General features: G+C 38.2%; 1 protein-coding gene across 2 annotated transcripts in view; it reads right to left on the reverse strand.

Moving 5' to 3' along the window:
* Positions 1-1,658: 1,658 nt before the first annotated feature.
* lrp1ab (low density lipoprotein receptor-related protein 1Ab) overlaps positions 1,659-27,236 on the reverse strand; it is a 107,195-nt gene continuing 81,617 nt past the window's right edge. The window contains exons 43-90 of one of the 2 annotated variants that reach the window (XM_039651652.2): positions 26,733-26,937; positions 26,375-26,564; positions 25,812-25,937; positions 25,579-25,707; positions 25,350-25,469; positions 25,109-25,222; positions 24,556-24,705; positions 24,316-24,438; positions 23,564-23,680; positions 22,977-23,105; positions 22,699-22,821; positions 22,452-22,592; positions 21,827-22,014; positions 21,550-21,733; positions 21,239-21,324; positions 21,022-21,141; positions 20,690-20,877; positions 20,252-20,457; positions 19,177-19,365; positions 18,942-19,090; positions 18,075-18,168; positions 17,885-18,001; positions 17,669-17,788; positions 17,450-17,572; positions 16,651-16,776; positions 16,394-16,510; positions 15,366-15,472; positions 14,825-14,957; positions 14,617-14,739; positions 13,136-13,258; positions 12,911-13,042; positions 12,260-12,397; positions 12,019-12,138; positions 11,316-11,593; positions 11,056-11,234; positions 10,844-10,950; positions 10,628-10,747; positions 9,496-9,672; positions 9,265-9,405; positions 8,804-8,968; positions 8,550-8,711; positions 8,260-8,428; positions 8,033-8,134; positions 7,608-7,678; positions 7,412-7,505; positions 6,657-6,695; positions 5,860-6,004; positions 1,659-3,287 (exon numbers count right to left, since the gene is read on the reverse strand). In XM_039651652.2, the coding sequence (XP_039507586.2) occupies positions 3,150-3,287; positions 5,860-6,004; positions 6,657-6,695; positions 7,412-7,505; positions 7,608-7,678; positions 8,033-8,134; positions 8,260-8,428; positions 8,550-8,711; positions 8,804-8,968; positions 9,265-9,405; positions 9,496-9,672; positions 10,628-10,747; positions 10,844-10,950; positions 11,056-11,234; positions 11,316-11,593; positions 12,019-12,138; positions 12,260-12,397; positions 12,911-13,042; positions 13,136-13,258; positions 14,617-14,739; positions 14,825-14,957; positions 15,366-15,472; positions 16,394-16,510; positions 16,651-16,776; positions 17,450-17,572; positions 17,669-17,788; positions 17,885-18,001; positions 18,075-18,168; positions 18,942-19,090; positions 19,177-19,365; positions 20,252-20,457; positions 20,690-20,877; positions 21,022-21,141; positions 21,239-21,324; positions 21,550-21,733; positions 21,827-22,014; positions 22,452-22,592; positions 22,699-22,821; positions 22,977-23,105; positions 23,564-23,680; positions 24,316-24,438; positions 24,556-24,705; positions 25,109-25,222; positions 25,350-25,469; positions 25,579-25,707; positions 25,812-25,937; positions 26,375-26,564; positions 26,733-26,937 (6,637 nt within the window). In that variant the 3' untranslated portion in view covers positions 1,659-3,149. The remainder of the gene's footprint in view (positions 3,288-5,859; positions 6,005-6,656; positions 6,696-7,411; positions 7,506-7,607; positions 7,679-8,032; positions 8,135-8,259; positions 8,429-8,549; positions 8,712-8,803; positions 8,969-9,264; positions 9,406-9,495; positions 9,673-10,627; positions 10,748-10,843; positions 10,951-11,055; positions 11,235-11,315; positions 11,594-12,018; positions 12,139-12,259; positions 12,398-12,910; positions 13,043-13,135; positions 13,259-14,616; positions 14,740-14,824; positions 14,958-15,365; positions 15,473-16,393; positions 16,511-16,650; positions 16,777-17,449; positions 17,573-17,668; positions 17,789-17,884; positions 18,002-18,074; positions 18,169-18,941; positions 19,091-19,176; positions 19,366-20,251; positions 20,458-20,689; positions 20,878-21,021; positions 21,142-21,238; positions 21,325-21,549; positions 21,734-21,826; positions 22,015-22,451; positions 22,593-22,698; positions 22,822-22,976; positions 23,106-23,563; positions 23,681-24,315; positions 24,439-24,555; positions 24,706-25,108; positions 25,223-25,349; positions 25,470-25,578; positions 25,708-25,811; positions 25,938-26,374; positions 26,565-26,732; positions 26,938-27,236) is intronic. The other variant, XM_039651653.2, reaches the window with a different exon arrangement.

Raw genomic sequence — 27,236 nt, forward strand, 5'->3', positions numbered from 1 at the left:
TATCAGAATCCAGAGTTTTGGGAAGATTGGAGAAACTATATTTTTCGCCCAAAAAAAACCCGTAAGGGGTAACACTGTCGTTTTTTTTTTCGGGCCTAATTTTTGAGTTTCGATATCTCAGCTCTGGAAGGGGCTAGAGCCTCCATTTTAGCACTCAGGTTTAAGTCTCATGACCCTCTATCAGAATCCAGAGTTTTGAGAAGATTGGGGAAACTTCATTTTTCGCCCAAAAAAAAAAATACGTAAGGGGTAACACTGTCATTTTTTTTGGGGGTCGAATTTTTGAGTTTCGATATCTCAGCTCTAGAAGAGCCTAGAGCCTCCATTTTTGCACTCAGGTCTAAGTCTCATGGCCCTCTATCAGAATCCAGAGTTTTGAGAAGATTGGAGAAATTTAATTTCTCGCCCGAAAAAAATAAAAAACGTAAGGGGTACCACTGTCGTTTTTTTTTTCGGGTCGAAATTTTGAGTTTTGATATCTCAGCTCTAGAAGGGTCTAGAGCCTCCATTTTTGCACTCAGGGCTAAGTCTCATGGCCCTCTATCAGAATCCAGAGTTTTGAGAAGATTGGAGAAACTTAATTTCTAGCCCGAAAAAAAAAACTAAAGGGGTACCACTGTCGGTTTTTTTTCGTGTCGAAATTTTGAGTTTCGATATCTCAGCTCTAGAAGGGCCCCATTCAATAGATTGCAGGCAGGATTCTGTCCATTGCAGGCGAGGCCCGGGGCGCTGTCGGTCGGTCCCACAAAAATTTCGCTCGGCCGCCAACCCGTGTCCGTTTGCCTACGGCCCAAGGACGGAATGGACCTTTTTTTCGGTCTTGGACTAGCTAAAGGTTAAAACTATATAAATACTGTTCGTTTTCTCACACAAACCGCTCGTTTCGTGTCTCAAAGGCCATCAATGTGTACTTACATTTACGAGTCATTAAATCATGTTTAATTTTGACTTCTCTGTGCATGCTCTTTTAGAAAATCCCCATAGACTTCCATTAAATGACTGACAGACAACAACGGTTTGACCGAAAAATGTCAAAATTGAAAATACTGTGGAAACAAAGACACCTACATATTGGATGCCCTAGAGGTAAGCTAAAACATATCAAGAATTAATTTCAAAGTGAACTATCCCTTTAAAACATCTAGGATCATATTTTAAAATGACACCAATGACAAATGATCAGCATGTGCTCCATTTTACCTGTTTGGCCCCTTATCATATCTAATATTAGAACAACAGTAATGTTTAGATTGATTAATTGATTTGTGACATGGGCTTTTTAGGTAATACATTTTGTATTACAATTCCAATTTTAGCTTGATTTTTATTAAATCTTGAGACACAATCCTTACAAAATATATCAATCAACATGCAAATGTAAAGACTTGACTTTCTAAATGGGAAATAAACAACCAAGCACTTTGAGGCTTTTTTGTCGATCATCCTGGAGAACTGAACTCTTGAGAAAAGCTTTTTGTTTTTAAACTGATCATTTGTACCCATTACCAAGCTAGAGCAGAGCACCAATCCAGAAACCACTTATTTTTGTTATATACACAATTTTATTTCTCAATATGTGTTATTGTCTGTGATTCATGAAGTTCTCTAGCTGGAAACAAACATCACGCTGTCTCTCCAAAAGAAGGGCTGAGCCACCATGCATTTCTACTATAAAAAGCAGTTTAATTATTTTGTATATAAAAAACCCATAAAAATAAAATGAACCAACAAAACTACAGAAACGGTTGCAGAGTTGTGACACTAGTCATCTGTGACAGTAAAAGGCCACTAAGGGCCGAGCTAAATGACATTTGATCGTAAACAGAGCAGACACTTTACGTTAAGTCCAGATGCTCGGATGAATACTGTTAACATGTATCTGTTGAGCAGATGCTAGTCTTTTCGTGCTGTTGGATCCATGCATTAGCCTATGGCACACGGGTTACCTCCATTAGAAGCAGTGGAGGCTCGGCCGCAAGCGGGGCTAGCCGAGGCTCTCTACGGGTCAGGCAGATGAGAATGATGGAAGAGTAGCAGCAAGGCAGTGAGTTATTACTGGATCCACACGCACCTCACAGGAACGCACTTACACTGAGCATAAAAAGTCCATAAGACACAAAACTAGTGAAGTAAAAGTGACACACAGCTCCCACTGAAGTGGTATGGAACAACAGTTCTGTCGAAAGCGCACAGACCGAGAGCTGACGACAATCATCTCCTGGCTGTTTCCGGCGTGCTGGAAGACATGGCGTCAGATGAGGCCTGCTCTCCGTGAATCAGTCTCACCCATCCTTTGGACGTACACACCAAGGCCACTGATACCCTGGAAGAGTTCTGGAATGTTCTTACATTTTCCATCTGTTTGGATTCAGTCACTCATTCATTCAATCCACGTAGTGACACATCTTGCATCTTTTCATCCATTTAAAAAAAAAAAAAAACCCAAGCTAAAACAAAGACAGTTATATACTGCTATTCATACGGGTGTCTGCTTGTATTCCTGGGTATATTTGTCAAGACACTTTGTTAATTATATATGTAAATATATATAAAATCAATCTGTGCAAGGAGTATGACAATCATTGTAAGCGTTGTTCTCTGAGATAACAGTATAGAAATAAAAGTGATGCTGACTCATCGCAACACTCACACAAGCGTATTCGTTCTCAGCCATCTGAAATCACACACGGGCAAAGTCAGCATCAGTATCATTCAGTCGGCCATGCCCCCCTCCCTTATTTTTCCATTAGCAACACTTTTGCTTTTCCTGAAACAAACATTGATCTCTATACAATTCATACAAAAATAAACTTAAAACTGAAAAAAAAAAAAAAATTCCCATATTGTTGTTGGCATCTTGTTGAGCACAGAGGTAGTGGCTAAATGGATGGGAGGGGTGAGAAATTGAGCAAGCAAACATTTGAAAAAAGGAAATGAAAAAAAAAAAAGTCTAGAAAATGCTTTCTTTTGTTGACCAGAAGGATTTCTCGAAGAATAAAATATAATACTGCAATCACATACAAAATTGTCCTTCATTTTTTTCTTATCTTTTTTCTTTACATTTTGTACAGTGTTCCTGCTCTTGTTGCTTTTCCTCTGACGTGTAAAGGCATAATGGTCTGCGTGAGGGTGGGCGTCCGGCCGGGACTCTACGCCAGTGGGTCTCCCATGTCATCGTCTCCTGCAGACAGCAGCTCCTTCTTCTCGTCTGTGCTGGCCAGAGAGTTACGGCTGTTGTGGGCGCCCATGTAGAGGGTGGCGTACACGGGGTTGGTGAAGTTTGTGGGCTGCAAGAGACACACTGATATCAAAATTCTGCCAGATGCAGATGAACTGATGATTATTTTTGTTATGGCCACAACCGCTAAAGTCACAACCGCAGTAATGACTTTATTCTTTACTTAAAGGGTTAGTTCACCCAAAAATGAAAATTCTGTCAGTATTTACTCACCCTCATGTTGTTCCAACCCCGTAAGACCTTCGTTCATCTTCGGAACACAAATTAAGATATTTAAGATATTAAGATTGCTCCTGCATACAGTCCATAGGCTTCTTGAGGGACTGGCTCTTGCTGTCCTCGAAAAGTCATTAAAGACATCGTTAAAATAGTCCAAGTGACTACAGGGGCTCAATCTTAAGTTTATCAAATGACGAGAACACTTTTGTGCGCAAAAAAACAACAAAAATAACGACTTTACTTCAACTATTCGTTTATTTCTCCCTCTGCGCGAGTCAGGTTACTAGTTTAATAGCGTAAGCTTCTGTTATTGTACGTCACACGCATCACACACACATGACCAGCGTCGGCCAATAGTGAGCCTACGTGTGACGTAGCTCTACGCAATCACACTACGTTAACTGACTTACAGGCTCATGGAGAAGGAAGTGATTATTTTTGTTGTTTTTTGCGCACAAAAGTGTTCTCGTTGTTTGATAAACTTAAGATTGAGCCCCTGTAGTCACTTGGACTATTTTAACGATGTCTTTAATGACTTTTCGGGGACAGCAAGAGCCAGTACCCTTAAGAAGCCTATGGACTGTATGCAGGAGCGATCTTAATATCTTAAATATCTTAATTTGTGTTGCGAAGATGAACGAAGGTCTTACGGGGTTGGAACAACATGAGGGTGAGTAAATACTGACAGAATTTTCATTTTTGGGTGAACTAACCCTTTAACAGTTTGACAATATCAGAGAGAAAATTATAACTTTGCAACCAACCGTCTACTACAATATCGCACCAGGCAGTGCATTGTAGTCTCCTTGAGGAAAAGTTTGATTCATTCATTGAGGAGAGGAAGAATTTTCTAAACTCGTAAAATCATAAATCGTATCATAAAATTCTAAATCGACAAGCTGCTGAAAGAGATGCTTCCAGAGGTCATAGATCCTCTTCTTTATATAATTCATTCAGAATACGTATCAAAAACTTTTAAGATGGCTATGATTAAATCGCTTGTTAAAAAAAAGCAACTTGATCCTATTTCGATCTTGAATCTACCTTTTCTGTCAAAGATACTAGAAAAAGCAGTATCCTGACAACTATGTTCCTTTTTAGAAAGAAAATTGGTATCTATGAGGATTTACAGTCAGGATTTAGACCGCACCATACTACTGAGACTCATTAATGATACTAATAAAACATTTTATTTCGAAAAGCGCCTTTCAAGGTACCCAAGGACACTACAAATTGGTAAAACCAGGGAAATACAAGGAACTACCTAAATCACCAAAAAAAGACAAATAAAAACAGGGAAAATAAAATAAAACAACGAAAAAAAGACAGTAAAAATCAAAATCAGCAATAACTTTCCTGACAGGAAAGTTAATCTAAAAAGATATGTTTTTAACTTCGTTTTAAAAATGGATATACTTGTGCTTTGGCCCATTTCAAGCAGCAGGGCCTTCCACAGTTTAGGAGAGTCACAAATGATTTGCTCTTATCATCCGATCGTGGTTGTGTCTCTCTGTTAGTGTTACTCGATCTATTTTAAATAGATTCGAAAAATTATGTTGGCATTAGTGGAATTACATTAGCTTGATTTAAATCATACTTATCTGACCGTTATTAGTTTGTAGCAGTCAATGAAAGGATTGTCTTTTTGATCAAAAGTTTGGCGTATGGCGTACCACAAGGCTCAGTGCTAAGACCTTTGGTGTTTACTGTGTACATGCTACCCTTAGGAGATATCATTAGGAAGCATGGCATTAGTTTTTTTTTACTGTTATGCTGATGATACTCAGCTCTATATTTCTGCACGCCCTGACAAAAGTTACCAATTCACAAAATTAACGGAATGCATAGGTGATATAAAAAAACTGGATGACTAGTAATTTCCTACTAAATTCTGAAAAAAAAAAAACCCAACAACAACAGAGATTCTGATTATTGGACAAAAAATTTCCTCACGTAATAACCTAGAATACTGTCTAACACTTGCTGCTCTGTCAAGTCTTCGTCATCGGTTAGGAACCTGGGTGTGCTCTTTGATACCAATATTTCATTTGAAAGTCACGTATCTAGTATCTGTAAAACCGCATTTTTCCATCTTAAAAATATCTAAATGATGTAATATGCTCTCTCAATGACAAATGCAGAACAGTTAGTTTATGTGTTCATGCCATCAAGGCTAGATTATTGTAATGCTATTATGGTGGTGGCTGCTCTGGATGCAAACTACAGCTGGTCCGAAACACAGCAGCTCGAGTTCTTACTAGAACCAGGAAGTATGACCATATCAGCCCGGTTCTGTCAACACTGCATTGGCTGCCTATTAAACATTGTATAAATTTTAAAATATTGCCGATTATATATATATATATATATATATATATATATATTAGTGTCATTATTGTCACCTTATCTGGATCCAAGGTGAAGTCAGAGTCCAGCAGCTCTCCCGCATCATCATCGGGCTCTCCTTCATAAATCTTGTATGCTGGGTTCCCGATCTCAACGTTCATGGCTCCGTTGGTCATCCTCTGGTGCTGGAATCCCTTAGCTCTGCAGACACAAACACCAGTGAGCAGTTACATCTTTGTCCATGTCTCTTCGCAACACACCTCTGCAGGTCGAGCCAAGGCACAGGAATTTACACTCGCGCGCGCGCATACACAAAGTAGCCTATCATCAAGCAACTCACAAACACAAAGACACAGCTACATCCACCAGGGTCTCTCCTGCCGTATAAACACATGTGCAAGGAGCACTGCCCCTTTGTGGAACCATCCATGTGCTTTCAGGAGGAGACTGCCAGCCAGAGTGAGCAACTCTGCAGGGTCTTAGAGAAAGCTGGATGTCCACAAGACATGGTCCACTACGATCAATGAGGAGCCAAACACTTCAAGCACAACGACACTGTTCTCACAGACAGATATAAAGGGACACACGTCTACAGGATGGCACGAGGAGGAGAGAGCGGGACAGGACGCAGACCAGTGCTGCGTCTTGCACCAACCAGTTGATCTATTTTAGCTTTCGGTCAATAGATCCATGTGTTGAAACTGGTGAAAACCACAGGAATAGCACAGTAACAGCACAGGATCAGGCAGGATAAGCAGGGAGAAAGAGAGGTAGAGTATAATGATGAAGGAGGAAGAGAGGAGAGGAAAGGATGGACTAGGATGGGACCCTGCTGTTATAGTGTCAGAGTTACCGCGAACATCTGGAGCTGGGCTTGCCCCGCCTCACAGACCTGAGAGACAGAAAGATGCAGTTTAACTACAGAGAGAGAGAGATGAAGTGAGAGATCTGGAAATTGAGTTTAGTGTTAAAATAAAGAGGAATGTGGAGAAAATAATGCTCAAAAGCAAGGGTCTCCAAAAGGGGGGCACTAATTATAAGTTTTATTTAAATTTTGTGAAAAATGTATTTAAATATAAAAAACTACCATGGAATTACAATTATAAATTATTTGTTTTTGTATTTAATTACTATTTTTAGTTTAGTAAACATTGTCTTCATCAAAATTGATATTAAAATAAAGCATAATATTTATTATATGAAATAATTATGTAAAAACATATTCTTCAACCAAAATAACATTAAGTATAATTAATAAATAATGTATTTTTCATTTTAAATAATTTTTATTACATAAAAATATGATAAATGTAAATCCAAGTTAAGATAAAGCTCAGCTAAGTCTTTAATTGTACCTCCTAGATGAAAACATAACATAAGTGAAATTAAAATAACGTATAAGTATTTAAATATACATAAATAATGATTATTTTTATGTATTTGTAAAACATGACTCTCTATTAACCAAGGCCCTTGGAGAGAAAAAGGTTAAAGACCCCTGCTCGGATCGATAAACAAAATAAGTTTGGCAAGAGAATGACTGAGCCCGGGAGTGTCTCTTAAGTACTAAGTTCCTCTGTACACAATCAAATTTCTGTAATTACTTACCCACGCATTCTCTTCTTGTACCACAAGATGGCACCAACTACTAAGAGCGCAAGTAAGAGCAATAACATCACTGGGATGACCACTGACGGGGTATCTACACAAAGGAGAAACATGCATTATTACATGTGCCAATGACAAGCTTTTTTTATACCTTGCATTGAATCTAAAAGTAACAGAAAGAAATGCGGGCACTTACTTCCAGAGTCTGACTTCTGAACAGGGGCAACATTGATCTTACAGCGAAAACCTGACCAGCCTGTGTGACACCTACATAACACACAAACACACTTTAAATCATTGGCAGTCCTGACAGTTCAAAATTTGTTGTTGCAGCAATTCTAATAGAGATGCTTGTTAATATAGGTTTTTATGATCATGCTATATGTTGATTTGTCACATAACTTAAGTACAGAACCCAGGACATTTATGTAGACAATGCTTTATCTGGTGTACCACAAGGCTCAGTACTAGACCCGCTTTGGTTTTCTATTTTCTATATTCTATTTGCACTTAAATTTTGTATGATATTTATTGCTGTTCTTTTAATATTTTTACTTTTAGCAACAAAACATTTCCAAAAACATAAAAGCAAATTCCTTTATAAAGCTTTGACCACTTTACCTGCACTGTGGCAGCATAGTATTAGGGTCTACAGAGCATTGGCCCTCAGTGCAGAATTCATCACAGGTGTAGCAGGTGGGACGCTGGACGTTATCAGCACATCTACACACAAAACATGAATTATCTTAACACCCACATAAATCCACTTCTATACAGCACATCTCAAACACAACCTGCAGCATGAAATGTCTATGAAAGCCTAATCAGTTAAATATGCTGGTACGTACTTGCACGTTATTCCAGATCGTAGCACTTCACATTTGCCCGTGCCGCAGTATTCACACTTGTTCAGCTCACATTGTGGACCAAAGAAAGACTCATTACAATGGCAATGTTTAGTGCCGTTCATCATCTCCATACAAAGACCTTCATTCTCACAGAAGTCATCACAATGACCTGCAGAAAATGATTGCCAGCAGTTATTTCACTTTATAATGTATGTTTCATTTATTAGCAAGGCTTTTGTGGACACACACACAGCAAATTAAAGACAATGAACATTTTAGAAAATACTCACGGTACTGGCACTGGTCACCCAGGAAGCCCTTTGGACAACGACATGTTGGTTGGTTGCCCTGGTTGACAATGCAGATGCCCTCATTCTGGCAGTAGTTATTACAAGTGTGCAGTTCACATCTGGACCCAGTGAAGCCAGTCTGACAGCGACAGGTAGGAGCACCTGAAGAGAGGAAATGGATAGATAATGTTGCTGATGTAATTAAAGCGATACATGTGTAAAGCCCTGGCCACAATGTCTGTGAGCGTGTGTACCCGTGCGTGACGGGGAGCAGGTTCCTCCGTTCTGACAGTAGTCCCTGCACTTGTTGATTTCACAGCGTTCTCCACTGTAACTGGTGGGGCAGCGACACTTGGGCTGGTTCCACGGGGTGAGGAAACAGCTGCCGCCATTCTGACACTGAACGTTACAGGTGGGAGCTAAATGAAAAACACATTATTGTTGATCATCAGCTTTATAATTTATCATATAATCATGCTGAGAAATGCCTGATTTAATTTGAATAAAATATAAACTTTATTAAACATCATAAATGATTTCAATCAGGCTGAAAAAACAATATTTACAATGAACTGAATATTTGGTCTTGATATGAAATATAACTTTTTTTTTGAAATGATTATTCCATATTTCAGTGTATAACGTGGTTTCAGCATAGCTCTGGTTGTGGTATAAAATTATTTAGTAATATACAGTATGGATTGGAGGGTCTTACTGATGGGGGACTGGGTGGCGGGGGGCACCTCCATACAGGTGCCATTGTCAGGTATGTGGTCGTTAGGGCAGATGCACACTGGCCCGCTGGGACTGAGCAGACACAACCATTCACACTTCTTCCTATCACATGGGTTAGGTACTGTAAAAAAAAAAAAGAATGTACATTAGACTGGGAAAAAACCCATGCATTTTTAATGCATCCAAAACACACTTTTACACAGACACTCACTCTCAGGCTGTTTGTAGCGGTGATAGAGGGCTATGTCAGTGGCGTGGTTGATGCCAGTGGTCAGATTCTGCGCCTGGCCTATACCAAACTTGTTAACCCGGAAGACAACGTTATTGGTGTAGGTAACCCCATAAATGTAATCCTCAAAGATATCAATGCTGAAGGGGTGGAGGAGATCTGCAAGAAAGAGAGAGAAGCTGAATAATTCCCTGAAGATGATGCTCCATGCTATCATTATAGTATTAAATAAAACATAAAAATATAATATAAATATTAAAGAAAGAAAGAAAAATACACACCACCATTCAAAAGTTTGGGTTCAGTAAGATTTTTTTGAAAGAAATGAATAGTGATTTCTGAAGGATCGTGTGAGACTGTTTAAAATCATGTAAGATTGTTTATTCCTAAAATGCCAAAGCTGAAATTTAAGCAACATTATTCCACTCTTCAGTTATTTAAAATTGTACTAACTAACAACATTACTTATTACAGATTTACTGTATGTTTGATAGAAATAAGAGCAGCCTTGGTGAGCATAAGAGTATTTTTTTTTTTCAAAATCAAAACCCCAAACTTTTGAAAGGTATTATATTATATTATATTTAGTGGTGTCAAATCAATGAATCGTTTGTTTACATTGATGAATTGCAAACTTGTTTGGATAATATGCATGTGTATATATGAAGAGTTCAGATGCAAAACCCTCTAAATGCCATTTGAAATTTTCTTCTTTAATGATTATTTTTATCAAACTTGTATATTTAAGTTCAGTAATTTCACTTAAATATCATTGCCATTTAAGTGAAATTACTGAACTTAAATATACAAGTTTGATAAAAATCATCATTAAAGAAGAAAATTTCAAATGGCATTTAGAGGCTTTTGCATCTGAACTCTTTAAATATATTATTATATTTATATACATTTTACAGTAGTCTGTGTGTATGTGTGTGTATATACTGTATATATGATTACACATACATATACACACACACACATACATATATATTGTATTCAAAAACTTTTGCGATACAATATTATATTAATTATATTATAGATCCATTTTTGCTGATATAGTCATGCACAACCTTTAATACCAGAGTATACTATCATGCTAATAACAATACTGAACTGTTTTTGACGTTGGATACAGCCACAACAGGGTCAGAGCCATCCAGACGCACACTGCCAATCATGGAGAGCTTGACATCTGCCCAGTACAGACGCTCATTGAAGTAGTCCACTGCAAGACCTGTTTTAGAGAAGAAACATTATGGATTTCATCTTCACATAGTTATCAAATTCCATGTATACAGAGGATTAAAAGCAGCAATTCTACTGGTCAGACCTGTAGGCCACTGGATGTTCTCATGGACCAGGGTTTGTCTAAGAGTGCCATCCATGGCTGCCGTCTCAATCTTTGGATGATTACCCCAGTCTGTCCAGTACATGGTTCTGAGATATGAAACAAAAATTGTTATGAAAAAAATACAAATAAACAGTGTATTTGAAGCGACTGTACCTTAGAGTTAATGAAACATACAGTGCAATGTCTCTTACCCTCTCTGAGGATCCACTACAATAGCGTATGGCTCGTCGATCATGCCAGAAATCAGCGTCTTTCTGTGCTGGCCTGTAAGCTGAGCAACCTCGATCACATCACGTCCTGAATCGGTCCAGTAGAGGTTACCAGCCACCCAGTCCACCGCGATTCCACGTGGCATTTTCAATCCTGAAATCTAAAGAGGAGACAGGAAAAATTCAGAAAAGATATCGCGAAGCATGAAGTTCAACATTGAACATTGAAGGTCTTGACTCACATCGAGGTTGGTAATGCTGCCCTCGCTTTGCCTCGTGTTTCGGTGAGAGTTGGATGTAGGACCTGATGATGAGGATGGAACGGGCAGCTGGAAGCTGGAAATGCCAGAGGTGTGCCAATTTGTCCAGTAAATGCGATTGGTCTTGACGTGCAAATCCATGGCATCGATGCGCACGTTGACGTCACCCTGGAACGTCTGCTCGTAAACCAACCCAGGATTTAGACTGCGGATCTCATTGTCATCAGCAATGTAGAGCACCCGTTTATTAATGTTCAGACCTACAGATGGACACAAAATAGTTTGTGAAACTGATACTGTTGGAGAGTGCACATTAAGGGGATAGTTCACCCAAAAATGGAAATTAGCCATTGGAAGTCGTACATGACATTCTTCTTTCAGACAAATTGTTATATTACAAAAAATGTCCTGGCTCTTCCAAGCTTTATAATGGCAGTGAATGGCCGTTTCGGTTTTGAAGTTCATAAAAGTGCATCCATCCATCATTAAAGTGCTCCACAAGGCTCCGTGTGGAGCACTTTTATGATGGATAGATGCACTTTTGTAGACATCAAAACAGAAACCGCCATTCACTGCCATTATACTTGAGGTTGAGTAAATCATGGGCTAATTTAAATTTTTGAGTTGTCAACCAAAAAAGAGACAAGCTCTTAAAGATGATTTAAAGAATAAAATCAGTACGTACTGTCAGCCTTGCAGGTGTTGTTCATCCTTGTGAAGTATTTGTGGCAGCTGCACTTGTAGGAGCCCTTGGTGTTGTTACATATGTGAGAACATATACCAAACTGCTTGCACTCATTCTTATCTGAAAAGAGATGAAATGTTGATATGCATGTTGTAGCTGGTAATAAAAATCTCGGACATAAATCGGGAAGGAGGAAAGTCTCTATAGGTCATTTTAAGATGGCAAACTATGTGTGCTGTACCTTCACAGGTGTTGTGTCCAACGCTCTGGAAACCATTTTTGCAGGAGCAGAACGTGTCCGTGCCGTTGGAAACACAGTGAGCCTCATCGCCATCTCCACATAGAGATTTGTTACTCTTACAGTCATTCAGCATGGTGTCTACAAAAATACAGACACATGGAGTCAATTAAAGCAGGACTTCAAAAATGATAGATTGATGATACTAGATTCAGAACACTGAAATTAAAAGCACTTTTCAATATCAAATTATAAAAATTAAATCTAATTTTATCCACAGAGATTCACACATTATGAAAAACTATTAAATGGTGAATGTGTTGATCATGCAGATCATTTCAATGACTGTCTATTTAAGATAAATGTACAAATGCATTTCGGTCTTCATCAAAGAAATTCATTACTGGAAGGTTAAGTGTTTCATAATATATTTGATATACAGTAAATTGTATAAAAAACCATGTGTGTGTGTTTGATAATATAATAAATAATATATTGATTTGTGTGTGTAACTATAAATATATACACAATATATTTGTGTGTGTGTGTAGTGAATAAAACATTCACTGTAGAAAATTCCAATACATTTTAGGATTTTGCCTAGAAATATTTGATCATCTCAAAATTCCTTGATATGGTTTTTCATGACCTCACCTGTCTTGCAGCCAATCTCATCTGAGCCATAATCTTCGCAGTCGTTGAAGAAGTTGCACCGCAGGTTTGCACTGATGCATTTGCCATTGCTGCACTTGAACTGGTCTTTATCGCATGTGGATGTGTGGTCTCCTGTAAGAACAAGAACCATGGTCACAGGTCATGAAAACAAACACTCACTGACTCCGATAAAATCTTTAACGCATGTCGGAGCAGAAGACTCACCACAGTTAGTCTCATCTGAATTGTCCCCACAGTTGTCCACACCATCGCAGCGCTTGCCACTCCAGAGACAGACACGATTATTCAGACAACGGAAATTTCTAGTGGGTGGGCACTGGAAGTTTCCTGAATTAGAGAAAGGAAGATTTTAGTCTGCGCTTACTGTGCAATTAAGTTTTTTTTTTTCTATTAATTGTCTATAATATGTTCTATTAATATGTCTATTGATTTCTATAATTGACAACAAAAACACTACAAATGTATCTCAAAGGTACAATATGTAACTTTTGGCTCTCGGTTAAGCAGTTAAAAAACAAAACTGCTTTCATTTTACAAAATAACATAATTTGGTAGTGTGGAGGAGTATGGTTTCATTAACTACTACGCTTAATCCTCTAGACGCCACGGTCGAATTTACTGAACAAGATGCGGCACTAAATAAAAGCCGATTTTGTCAAATTGGGTGTTAAATTCCGTTCGACCTCCCCTCCATTGGGTGGCAGACATGTCATACTTCATCCCCGACTCAAAAAAACGTCATGTTTCTATAGAAAATGTTCGAGTTAGAGCGCATTGAATCAGTGCGATCAAAAGCGGAGCTAGTGTGTGCGAGTGAGCCATTTTATCAGTGGTGGAGTCTTTGTCTAATACCACTGTGTTATACCAGTATTGTGCAATATAGCAAACAGAAGGTGATGTACATTTTGGGGGGAAAGAAGTGCTGCATTTTATCATTTAAATATGTGACTTTTCATGAAAATTCTATAATCCATCATATGACGTCAGAATATGCAAATTAGGTGAGAAAATGTAATCCCTACATACACTTTGGGTCATCCTTAACATTTCTCTAATTTAGGTAGAATAGATAGAAGTCTCTATCTTTTATCACTTTTAAGATATAGCCTTTTGAAATTAAGATGTCAAAATTGAATGTTTTAGGGAAAAAAAACCTCTGGCGCCTAAAGGGTTAACGGATATAAACCAGTTTAGATGTAAAGGTATCTGTTCAATAAAATATCTTACTCACCTGTTGTGGAATAAAAATGGCATCTCAGCATTGCTTTTATAGCGGTTTAAATCCGATCCCATCTCCGAAAAGTCAAGCCAATGATAATTTTCTTTTTATTGAGAAATCTGTCATGTTCTCATATTGAGAGCAGACTCTCCTCTGTTCTTTTGTTAAAACGGGTGATTCTCTGGATGTTTCAGATTTAGCTGCTCCATGTCAACCTTTCTCACTCCTTGTGACAACTAACCTCTGCCACATACACACTTCAAAGCAGCCGGAGCTACTTTTCTCTATTTACGGATACGGTGAGACCAGCACCGGCTAGTCCGTATCGGCAATTTCTCATGAAAACCAAGTAGGATTGATGATGTATTGACATTTAAATTTAGTTCATTTTGAACAAAAAAAAAAGTTACATAGTGTACCTTTAATTGAAATTTTTATACAATTTAGTATGTGTGTGTGTTCTTACTGCACTCCTCAGGGTTCTCATCTGAGTTATCGCCACAGTCGTCCTCTCCATCACACTTCCAGGGCAGTGGTTTACACAGTGTGTTATTACACTGGAACTCATCATGGGGGCAGTGTCGTGCCACTGAGAGAGGAGAGATCAGGAGGAATGTGAGATAAATCCTTAAGTTTTCAAAAAGGACACAACGCAAACAGACATGCATACTCACCGGAAATGTCACAACTCTCTTCATCACTGCCATCAATGCAGTCAGCATCAGCGTCACAGTGCCAGCGGAGTGGGATACAGTGACCATTCTTACACTGGAACTGATCCTCCTCACACTTCAGATCACAGCCATTCTGAGAGACACAATAACAGTAATAATAATACATATATGTACTGAGTGTATATAAAATAAAATACATGTGCTGAGTGACTACAAAAACAAAGTAAAACAAACCAAAACTATATTATATTTCTTGTATCTTCTCAGATATATAGACATACTCTGTACACTCCAGACATCTCACTGACATTGACACAAACATTAGACACTGACTAATGTTTGTAATGCCTCTTCATGTTCATTTTCAAATGTGGTTATTTTAACTGTCCTTATATTTTTGGAGATCTACTACTGTACCTCTTTTATTTATTTATTTCTATTGTATGTTTTGTTTTGTGTTGTAAAATTACATTACCCCTCAGAAAATAAGATGTTACATCTCAAAGGACTATCCTTTCTTTCGATAAAAATCAAATCAAACCTCATCAGATCCATCTGAACAGTCATGATCTCCATCACACTTCCACCTCCCAGCGATACACCGGCCGTTAGTGCAGGAAAACTCGCTCTCCGAGCACTGACGCGGCTCTGATAGGGAGAGAGAAACAACTTAAAATTGAAGAAAGAAATATGTGCCAGAGAGCACAAACACTACAATGACCATAAGGAAAACATAGGAGGAAAGAAAGGGACACATTTCAAGACAAGGGCAACAGGTCAGGTTAGAGAGTGAGAAAATACACACATTTATTTAGGGTTCCCACAACAGCTGATCAATATATATGAATGTTCCAGTTATTTGTGAGTACTAAAGAAAAGAAAAAACTACAGTAAAAAAAGAGCTATACCTAACTGGTTAATTAATTAAATATTGATATAATCCACATCTGTGAATAGAATTCTGTGTGTAAATATATTGTGTGTGTAAACATATTTATAGAATTTTCTATGACTAAGATTGTAAGATAAAGGGTTTTTAATGACCATGAGAACCCTGCTAATTTGTTCAGAATCATTTTAAAAACTTTTTAAACATTTTAAAGCAAAATATAAAGACACAACAAACCCAAACCTCAAAAGAGTTGATCTAATAAACACAAATGTTCACTGCTAAAAGCTTCACTATTCAGAGGAGGAAAAATAACTATACCATTTCTCCACTAGGGGGCAGAAGCTGCAATTCTGTCACACACACTCATGGAATCATGGGGAGATGAGAAGAGAGAGGAAAAGGAAGGCGAGGCTGGAGTAGGTGGTTTGAAGGGAGGAAAGACCTACCTCTGAGTCAAGCCAATGAGCCAGTGTGAAATGAAGAATAGAGACAACATGAAGTGAGATGCATCAGTGAGCAATGTGAGTGAGCGATGACATAGGACAAAATACCCACAATGCCTCCCAAAGACATGTATGATGGTCACGACTCACAAATAATAATAAAACATCAGATTCAATCCTATAAATGGCTGAGCGTTTACATGTAGTCTCAGGTGTGTCAGTTGAAATACGTACGGCACTTTTCCTCATCCGAGTTATCGCCACAGTCATTGTCATAGTCGCACTGCCAGCGGCCCGGCACACAGCGGTTGTTCTTACAGCGGAATTGATACGGCTCACATGTTCTCTCATCTACCACAATAAATAAAAAAATAATAATTTTTATGTAAATAAAATCAAATTAATCACTTTTACACAATTCCCTGAGTAATCAACATTTCTAAATGAATAAAAGGTGTAAATAGAGCAAATGAAGCGATGGCCAGTCATACCGCACTCCTCTTTGGGCTCATCTGAGGCGTCGCCACAGTCATCCTCTCCATCACACGTCCAGCGAGACGGGATACAGCGGCCAGAGTCCTTACAACGGAACTCGTCCACACCGCACTTCATTTGAGCTGTAGAAAACATAAACGGCTTTAATAAGGACTGTCAGCCAATAATTCATTATATTTATTTAGTTGGTTGTTTATGCCATATCAGCAGATAAGGATATTTTCATGCCAAAACAAGATGAACTCAGTTAAAACAGACAAATAAATAAATGAATAAATATATTTGAAAGTAAACAGGATAATTTACAGTACATTCCCAAAGATAAAAAAAAAATATTTTCCCATTTCCTGTTCACTTTCCTAAAATCAGCCTCAAGAGACCTTTCTGAATAAAATACTCTTATGATACACAATTAATTAACCAAAACAGATGTTCACAATATCAACATTTGCCACCAAATTAAAAGTTTACTTCCCCCCAAAATGAGAATTCTCTGCAAAATTCTTGAAATGTATGTGGATAAAAGCACAATCACTGCATTACAATCACTCGATTCAGATAGATTTACTTCACAATCTTTTAATTAACTTTTTGAAGCATCAGTTTTGGGTGAATAGAATAGAATTAGAGACAGAGATCTCTCAGATATTATTAAAAACATCTTAATTTTATTTCAAAGATGAATATAAGTGATGCTGAGTAAATGACGACAGAATTTCCATTTTTGGGTGAGCTATTCATTTAAGATAAAAAGTGGCATCATAAGTCTATATTTTGTTGGTTTTATTTCCTTACTGCAGTTGGCCGGTTCGTCGGATTCATCAACACAGTCGTAGTCCCTATCGCACACCCAGACTCGTGGTATACAGCGTTTGGTGATGGCACACTGGAACTGGTTAGGAGCACAGGTCACCTCAGCTACAAGAGAACAGATCAGCTCATCATAAAACAGCCTCATACATAGAGTAGATTAAACACTGATCCAATCAATGAGAGATATAAGAGCAGACGTACGACAGTCCTTCTCATCTTCTCCCTGGCCGCAGTTGTTCTGACCGTTACAACGCAAGATTCCAGGGATACAGCGACTGGGATGCGAGCACTTAAACTGACTGGGCAGGCAAACATGGATGTCTGCAACATGGAGAAAGGGAGCTTTCATTAAGCAAATGTTCTTAACACTTGAATTAGATGATTATTCAATTCTACACAATTGACTGGACACCATACCACAGTTGGCTTCATCAGAGTTGTCCTGGCAATCATTGTCTCCATCACAGATGTAAGCTGGGTTGGTGCAGAGACCTGTGCCGCACTGGAACTGGCCTGGTCTGCATTTAAACTCGGCTAAAATCCAAGAACACAGAGAATGAGGATGTTATGAACAACTGAAAGCGGCCACAGGGTCGCTGATACTCACGACATTCAGCAGGCTCATCCGAGCGGTCTCCGCAGTCATCTTCAGTATCACACTTCCACCAGAAAGGAATACACTTATCATTCTTGCAGACATACTACAGTCAGAGGAGGAGAGAGAGAAATAAAAGAAAAGCATAAATAGTTAGAAGAGTGTTATTTCTGACAAGAACATGGCCCGCTCATACTTCACTCCAATATTAAAAGAAAAACATATTTTGCTTAATTGTTTTAGGACAATTAAGATTTTAGCTTGTTAATTTTGACAAGACAACTCCTACTTCTCATTACTATAAGCAAAAAAAGTCATTATGTCAGTGTTATTTTAGTATTATTAAAATAATATTATAGTATTTATTAACACTTTAAATTAGTTTTTAGTTTTTATATTTTTTTATAGTTTTAGCTTAATTTTAGTAATTTTGTTGTTTTGCCATTTTTTAGTTAATAAATATTTTTATTCAGTAGTTTTAGTACTTAATCTGAAAGTTACTTTATTTCAGTTAAATATAACATTTTTTAATAAGTTTTTCTCTCACATTTATATTGTATTTTATTTCTATTAATTTTGTTAACAATAAGCACACTGCTATAATGTGAAAATAAAATGATAGTTTAAAAAGGTATTTATTAGGTCTGATTAATGAAATATGTCTAAGGCTCTTCATTTTTTACCCAAGTTAGCGGTCTCGGTACATATATTTCATTTTCTTTCTATTAAAATGTACAGAATGTACTTTTTTTAAATAAGAATGAAATACTACATTTTTTTAAATCATTAATGACAGTACAATAAACACTGCCATAATGTAGAAACAAATCTCATAATGAGAATCTAATAAGAAGCACCCCTGAGAATAAAGGAAATCACCTGGCTGGCAGTACAGTTGGACAGGCACTGTTTTCCATCAGCAGCCAGATAGAAGTTGGTGGGACAGGCACACTTGTAGCTTCCTCCAGGAGAGAGCAAACACAGGTTACTGCAGCCACCATTATCCACCTGACACGGGTGACCCGACACTGCAAACACAAGAGCATCAGAGAAGAGAACACTTAGAAACCACATCAAATACTGCATGAACATTTCCATGTGTTTATCTTCTCACCCTCAGGCTGTCTGGAAGGATGATAGATGTGTATGTCCATGGGTCTGTGCAGGGTGCTGATCAACATGGTTTTGTTAGTGCCGAGTGTTTTGTGAGCTCTGTTGATGGACTTGGTCTCCCAATCGGTCCAGTAAATGAACTCCTCGAACAGAGTCATGGCAAAGATGTGAGGGATGTCATGATTCAGCACTGTGGGGAAGAGAACACAAGCTTCACATTTAATAGCTTCAGAGGCAACAAACTGAATATTCAGTGTAAAATAATGAGAGTGAGTCTTGATTTTATCCATCAGATTTGATTGGATCATGAAAACCGGTCTATAATATTATGGGTTAATATTATTTTTCCCACCTTCATGACATAAAATGATATGTTCTTGCGAATATTGGTACGCGTTCATCATTGTGTCAGTGTTTTATTCGCTGACTTTCAGTATAAGTATATTATATTGCATTTCTCCTAAACAGATTCTCCTAAATATTACACAGTGCACCTTTAAATATTATCTTAAATATATGATATATTTTTCATTATTGATTTTCAAGACATGTCAGCACTAAAGGCCATATGAATAATGAAGAAATGTTAACACTCTAAAATAAGGTTTATTAGTTAACATTATTTAACAACATTAAGTTAACAAGAAACTAACAATGCCCAATACAGGATTTATTAATCTTAGTTAATGTTAATCTCAACATTTACCAATGTGTTGTAAGTGTTAACAATAGTTAATGCACTGTGAACTAACATGAATATGAACATTTGATTAATGGAGACATAATAATATCTTAATTTCAGTTTTAGGGGTTTAAATTTGAGCCATTTCAATGAAGACAGATTGAGCATGTTCTTGCGTAAGCTTTCTGAAAGTGATAAACAAAACCCCTCCTTCACTGCCACATTATCGCACAAAGCGGTCTCAAAACAATAGATCAACTGTAATATTACACAATACAGAGCGTCAATGATGTCATTTATTGGCAAATATGAAGGATGAGTCACTTCTTTGTCTAAACTAATTGCCTGAAGAAAAGTGACATCATAAGCAATGTATGGGTGTCTTTGTATTCACCAATGTGTCTGTTAGTTCCGTCCAGACTGGCAAAAGCAATGTAGTCCTCACGAGCGTCTGCCCAGTAGATGCGGTCATTAATAAAATCGAGTGTCAAGCCGTTAGGCCATGTGATCTTATCCTGAATAATGATGTGACGATTTGTGCCGTCCATGCCGATGCGGCCAATATGTGGCACGTCACCCCAGTCTGACCAGTACAGATACCTGAAAATAATTCATTACACCAACAAAGTCAGACAAGCTCATAACACACATCAAGTGCAACAACAACAATATATTCACATTATTTTTTTTACAATTAAATACATCATGCAATTTAGTCACAATTCTAATAGACTCATAGCCCCTGAAAAAATAGGATACACGACTGGTCGGAGACTTATATAATACACAATGTAAGAACTTATTAGGAACTGATTTGATTTTAGACTCTCACCCATTTCTCACATCCACTGCCACAGCTCTAGGCTCCCGCAGGCCGCTGTTGACCAGCACACTTCTGTAAGCCCCGTTCAGCTTGGACACCTCGATTGTGTCTCTGCCCTTATCACACCAGTACAGGTTTCCCCCAACCCAGTCTACGGCAAGACCGTCAGGGTTACTCAGAGCGGTTCTGTGCAGCACCTATCCATCAGTCAATCAAAAGAATCACAAACATGCCCATCGGCCAATCAGAACAAGACGACATAGATGTAGAAATGTGTCATAGGTTGAACTCAATAGAAATTATTTTACTCATCAATGCACATCCTCTTGAACTACACAAACCTGCACGTTACTGCCGTTGATGTTCATGCGACGGATCATGCTGCCTTGCGTGGTAACGTCCGTCCAGTAGATCATCTGCTCTGCGTAATGATAGTCCAGAGCCACTGCGTTATTGAGCCCCTGTTAACACATAAAATAATAACAGTTCAGCAACATTAGAAAGTTACAATAGTCTACAAATAATCTCTTTGGTCCTTTACACTGACAGCCACCTCACCTGTTTAATCAATGTGTAGTTAGTGCCATCCAAGTTGAGTTTTCGCAGGTAATACCGGTTCGCAAAGATGAGGAAAGGTTCCTCCTCTGAAATTTAAGCAACACTATCATCGTACAAGCAGAGTTTGAAACAGAAGTTACAGAACGACTTCTGACTTGGGGAATTTTTTAAAAACTATTTCTCATAATTTTAACTGTGAATCTCATAAACTATATATGGTGGTTGGCTTTTTACTCTGAGACAGGAACACTTCCATAGCCGTTTTGATAATATACAGAGCATAAGAGATTATGGGGAGGGGAGAGGCTCACCAGATGTGGATTTGCAGCTGGTGGGGTCATCAGGACGCGGCACAAAGCCATCAACACAGAGGCAGTGGAAGCTACCGTGTGTGTTGATGCAACGCTGAGCGCAAGGATATGTGGTGGTGCACTCGTCCACATCCACACACGTCTTCCCGTCTTGTTTCAGCCGGAAACCTGGATTACACCGGCACTAAGGGGGCCGGGCAAGAGGCATGTCATGTCTTCACTGTTATGTCCAACTAATTCGTTCACACAAAGATTGAGTATAGGGAAAAACACATACCTTAAAGCCAATCTTGAGATCTTCACAGAGCTGTGAGCATCCGCTCTGCTTACTGTTGAGGCACTCATTGATGAAGCAGTTGTTTTCATCAGAGCCGTCACCACAGTCATTGTTACCATCACACAGCAATGTCTCGTTCACACACTTGCCATTGGTGCACAGGAAGGAAGTGTCATTACAGCGCCTCTCTACAGACAAAAACAAAACAACAATGAGCACATGGCTCTCATTTGGCCCTGGGGAAGAGGATCCCCACCTGTAAAACTTTTGTTCTGGGCCCAATAAATTTCACTGATGGACAATGGATGGTAATATTATGGCGCTCTGATAAATACCGTGGTAGTGAATGATTACCATATTCATGCCCCATGGTGTTTGTATTATTTTTTTTAAAGTTAAAGTAATTTTGTTTATTTCACCAGAAAATTATTAAAATGTTACATGTTAATAGCCAAATCCCCAACACAACTTCACATTAAAACACTATAATACAGCCAAGGCCAAATTTGAACTAATCATTTCTGTTTCCGATACTGGATCTTCAGTCTATGAGGCAGTCACGGGATAAACAAAATGGGATGTTGTGCATTTTTTTCACCCTGTGCTTCAAGGTTTTAATACTCGCCTGGGTCTGTGCAAAGTGGGTTTTTGGGAGCTTCGTCCGATTGGTCCCTACAGTCAAACTCTCCATCACATTCCCAGTTCTTCTGCTTCAAACACTGGCCATTAGCACAGCGGAAATCATTCGGTCCACACGTGGGATATTCTTTGTTATGAAAGGGAAGACAACATTTTGACATGCATGATCACTTCATTGGTGTCATGGTGTGTGTGACCAACAATAAACACAGAAGACTAAAAGACATGCTTACCACACTCGGGCGACTCATCAGAGCCATCGCGACAGTCAATGTCATGATCACACATGAAGTTTTTGGGAATACATTGATAATTCTGACATTGGAATTCAGAGTCATCACAGGTCTTGTTGAAGGCTTGAGAGAAAGAATAAAGAGATAAACAGAAGGAAACAGACAGAATGCTAGAGTGATTTTCAAGCCTTTTCAAGTTTTCAAGATTTTCAAGTGATTTTTGGCCTTTCCAATAATCTCGGTATAAACCAAATCCCCCTGATATAAGTGATACTCACCACAGCCAGCCTTAATGCCTTCATCTGCACCATCAGGACAGTCCTTATCCCCGTCACACTTCCAGCGCTGAGAAATACACATGTGGGAGCCGGGACACTGGAATGCTTCTGGACTGCAAGTCTTTGTCTCTGGAATAGATACTCAGTGTAACTATAAATTTAATCATCAAGCCTTAACTAGATTAACACTTGGATTCATCATGGCTTATTTAAAATGTAAAGAGTTCAAATAAAGGCAAAGTTAAATAGAGCAGAGGTTCTCAACTGTTTTGTTATCCCAAGATCACAGATATGAGAATAAAAAAAATGCTTAATGGATATAAAACGCAACTAACCATAACAATATTGTATAGTGAGGTCAGAAAAGCTGCTTTTAAAATCGGCAAAACGCTTCCAAATTGTTTTGTTGATGTCAAATGTAGCACGTCCAAACAAAAGATAAAAAAAATGTTCTATTGGTCCTTGCCATGACATTGACATGTTCTCATCATCAAAAACAATGAACAGAGGTAGGAGTAAGACCCACAGCGCATTAAATAAAGTTTCACTTGCAGTGAGAAAAAACATGGAGTTGTAACGTGACTCACTGCATTTGCTGTCCTCATCAGTGCCGTCTCCACAGTCATCAGTGCCATCACACACCCAGGACTTGGAGATACAGCGATGGTTTCCACACTCAAACTGATTCGATGCACAGAACTTATCTGAGAAAACACAAGTAAAGAACATGATCCAGTCAATCAAAATAGAATCAACTTGTTTTCTTGATAAACTTAAATTTCAGGTGTAGCTGTGGTCAAATTAGCAAATCCCTCAGATACATAAAATACCTCTCATTTAAATTTGATTAAACTGAATTATATTATATTCTAGTCCATTACATTCAATTATAGAAGTAAATATTTACAGTAACTTTTTTAATAAAAAAGACAGGGGTACAAGAGTACTAGACAATAAAAATAAGATCTAATTTATGATAACTTTATCATTTTTTAATGATATAATTTTTAAACTAAAATAATGAAATAGTTGCTGTTGCTATTGTGAAAAAAATATCTAATAATAATAACACATTTAAAAAAATCTGAAAATTAGTTCCAGGGAGCAAATATTTTCCCTTAATAAAAATATTCAGACAATAAAAATGATCAAATAAAATAACACTAATAAAAATCTGACATTGGCTATGATGATAGCACATGGTCCTGAGGTGTCTTGAGGACAATAACTACACCGAAGATAAAGTATTAAGTGATATTTGGAACAGATTTGACAAAGTGCAACAGAAAAATGTAGAAAAAAAAAAACTTTAGAGAGAGATCTGTGAATATTTACTAACCACAGTGAGACTCATCTGCTCCATTCTCACAGTCATTCTCTTTGTCGCAGGTCCAGCTCATGGGAATACAACGACCGCTCGGACACGCAAAGAAGTTCACTGGACATTTCTGCTTCTTTTTCTCTGTGGGAAAGAAAGTGAAAAATGTGTCTTATTATGCAATATCACATATATTTCATTAGCTGTGAGAATATATATATGTGTGTGTGTGTGTGTGTGTGTGTGTGTGGGATGTCTAACCCGGACAGTTTCTTTCATCTGAGAAGTCTCCGCAGTCATTGGAGCCATCACAGCGCCAGGAGGGGGCATAGCAGAGTGTAGTGAACTCACACCTCTCAAAGGTCATGCCCTTCACTCCAAGCAGATAGTAACTAGAGCAGTCAGTGGGGTCTGAAAGAGAACGTACCAAAAGATTTTATGTGCAAGAAAATGTATAGCTATGTTATAGCTATGTGTTCAGCAAAATATGGTAGGTCATTTGCAGGGGAATTTACAAATTACAGACATGGTAATTCGCACGGGATTAAGATCACAGACAACCTCTGCAATTTTTACACATGACTAGAGGTCACCAGGTAATACTTACCCCATGCGAATCTGAAGATGAAGACTAAGACCAAATTAAAAATGGCTTTCAAAATTAACACTGACGCTTAACACTTCACATGATTGAGAGCTGCCTCTTTGAGTTTCTCTAGAGAGACTGTCTCCTTGGAGTCATGTTTGAACCTAGTGGTGTTCAAACATGCAACCTTTTGGTTATCGGCCCAGATTTGTTTCGATTAATACTTACTGCAATTCATCTCATCACTGGCGTCCTCACAGTCCGCCACCTGATTACAGCGACTAGAGTTAGTGATGCAGGAACCGTCTTTGCACTGGAACTCCGCAGCGCTGCACAGAGTCACTGAAGAAAACAGATGGAAACAGTGAGGAACTAGTACGGCTGCACTTTTTTTAGTCAACTACACAAAAAAAGATCGCGTATTTTTCCTTTCCAATAATCTCGCCATTTATTTCAAACAATCACATACTGTTACATGGCAGCTCGTCTGAACCATCTCCACAATCGTCGGTGCCGTCGCACCAGGAGCTGTGTTTGATACAGCGTCCGTTGATGCAGCGCCGGTAGCCTTTCTTACACATGCGGTTCACTGCAACCAGAATAAGAGAAAGATCAATAATTGATTAATACTTTAAATACAGTCAAGGAAATGCTTTAAAACTGCAAACCAGTGAAGAGAGCCGCAGTGTCATGCTTACCGCAGTAGGACTGCTTCTCATCAGACTTGTCTTTGCAGTGAGCTTGACTGTCACAGGTCAGGCTGTAGTCGATACAGTCACCGTTTCCACACTCAAACTCATCCACGCTGTTACAGGTGGTGTTCTCCGCTGAGAGAAAGAGATTACGTTCTTATTATACTGCACTTCTCACAGGAAACTAATAGAGTATTTTCAGAACAGGCTTATATTTAGACAGTAGCTGTCCCTCTCACCAACACAAGTGTTGTCTCCCAGTAGTTTGCGCTCTCCACGGCAGCTGCAGTTGACCCGTCCCTCTGACATGAGCAGACACAGGTCCTGACAGCCTCCATTATTGGTGAGGCACGGAGAAAACTCACCTATAGACATACAAAATCAAAAACGACTCATTTAAAATGGCTATTGGGGCTGAAGCAATCATCGTTATATATTTATAAAGTTCACATTTGACTTCACATTTTAATAATCAATAATTAAAATCCATTAATACTATTTTTTTACTATGAATTATATTAGTACAGTTAACAATTAGGTTTCATTATTAGTTAACATGGACTAAGAAAAAAACAATACTTCTACAGGATTTATTAATTTTTAAGTAATGTTAACTACAACATTTCCAAATATATTTATTATATATAATAATTTTCATATATATTTTATAGTTTTATTATTTTAAACACTACAATGCCATTTCACACTTTTTAGCCATTTTTAGAGCAAATACATGAATAAAGATATATTATTGCTGAAAAAAATCCTAATTATATAGATTTAACACGGATTAGTCACTCACAGCTATTGGTGTCTTTGGCCACAGCGATGATGCCCATTGGCTGTTGAGGAATGTCAGCACGTAGGACTTTCATATCTCTGCCGTATTTATCAGCTCTGAGAACAGCTCTGCGCACCCAGTCTGTCCAGAAGATATATTCACCGTACACAGCCAAACCGAAAGGATGCACTGGCTCATTCTTCAGGACCACCTGATCACACAGAAACACACAGGTACAATTTAGATTCATTTATTTTGCAAGCAAATTCAACATGTTAGTAGTGTGTGTTCTCTAAGAACTAAGCTTATGATCTCTCACCATCTCTCACTTTCCCATGAACAAACATAAGAAAACAGACATAAATACAAAGAAACTCACAAAGCGTCGGCTGCCATCATACTCGCAGCGCTCAATCTTGTCAAAAGTAGCGTCAGAGAAATAGAGTTTCTCAGCACGGTGGTCGATGGCCAGTCCGTTCGGGGTGCGGATGTTATTTCCGATGATCACAATGACGTTAGCTCCAGACAGAGATGCTCGCATGATACTGGGAGACTGTTCATTCCAGTTAGTCCAGAACATCAGGCTGAAGGAAAGAGCACAGGAGGAAATGGAATTCAAAGATGGAAACTTACATGGTCTTGTCTTCTCACACCAAAAGATTTTTTTTCAACTTGTGACAAAAAAAAAAGTAAGCTGTCCGAGGGGAAAGTAAAATTAGTAAATGATTACTTGAACATATAAAAATAAAGCATTCAATAAATATACTAACAAAAAATTATATTAATTACAAGTAGAAAAAATTTTTTAAAAGTTCTCCCAACTGTTAATTTATTACGTTACGGAGTATATAACATGCACAATATGGACGCAGGTGTGTGCCTG

Source organism: Pimephales promelas, chromosome 20, assembly GCF_988280905.1.
Source record: "Pimephales promelas chromosome 20, fPimPro1.hap1.1, whole genome shotgun sequence".
NCBI lineage: Eukaryota > Metazoa > Chordata > Actinopteri > Cypriniformes > Leuciscidae > Pimephales > Pimephales promelas.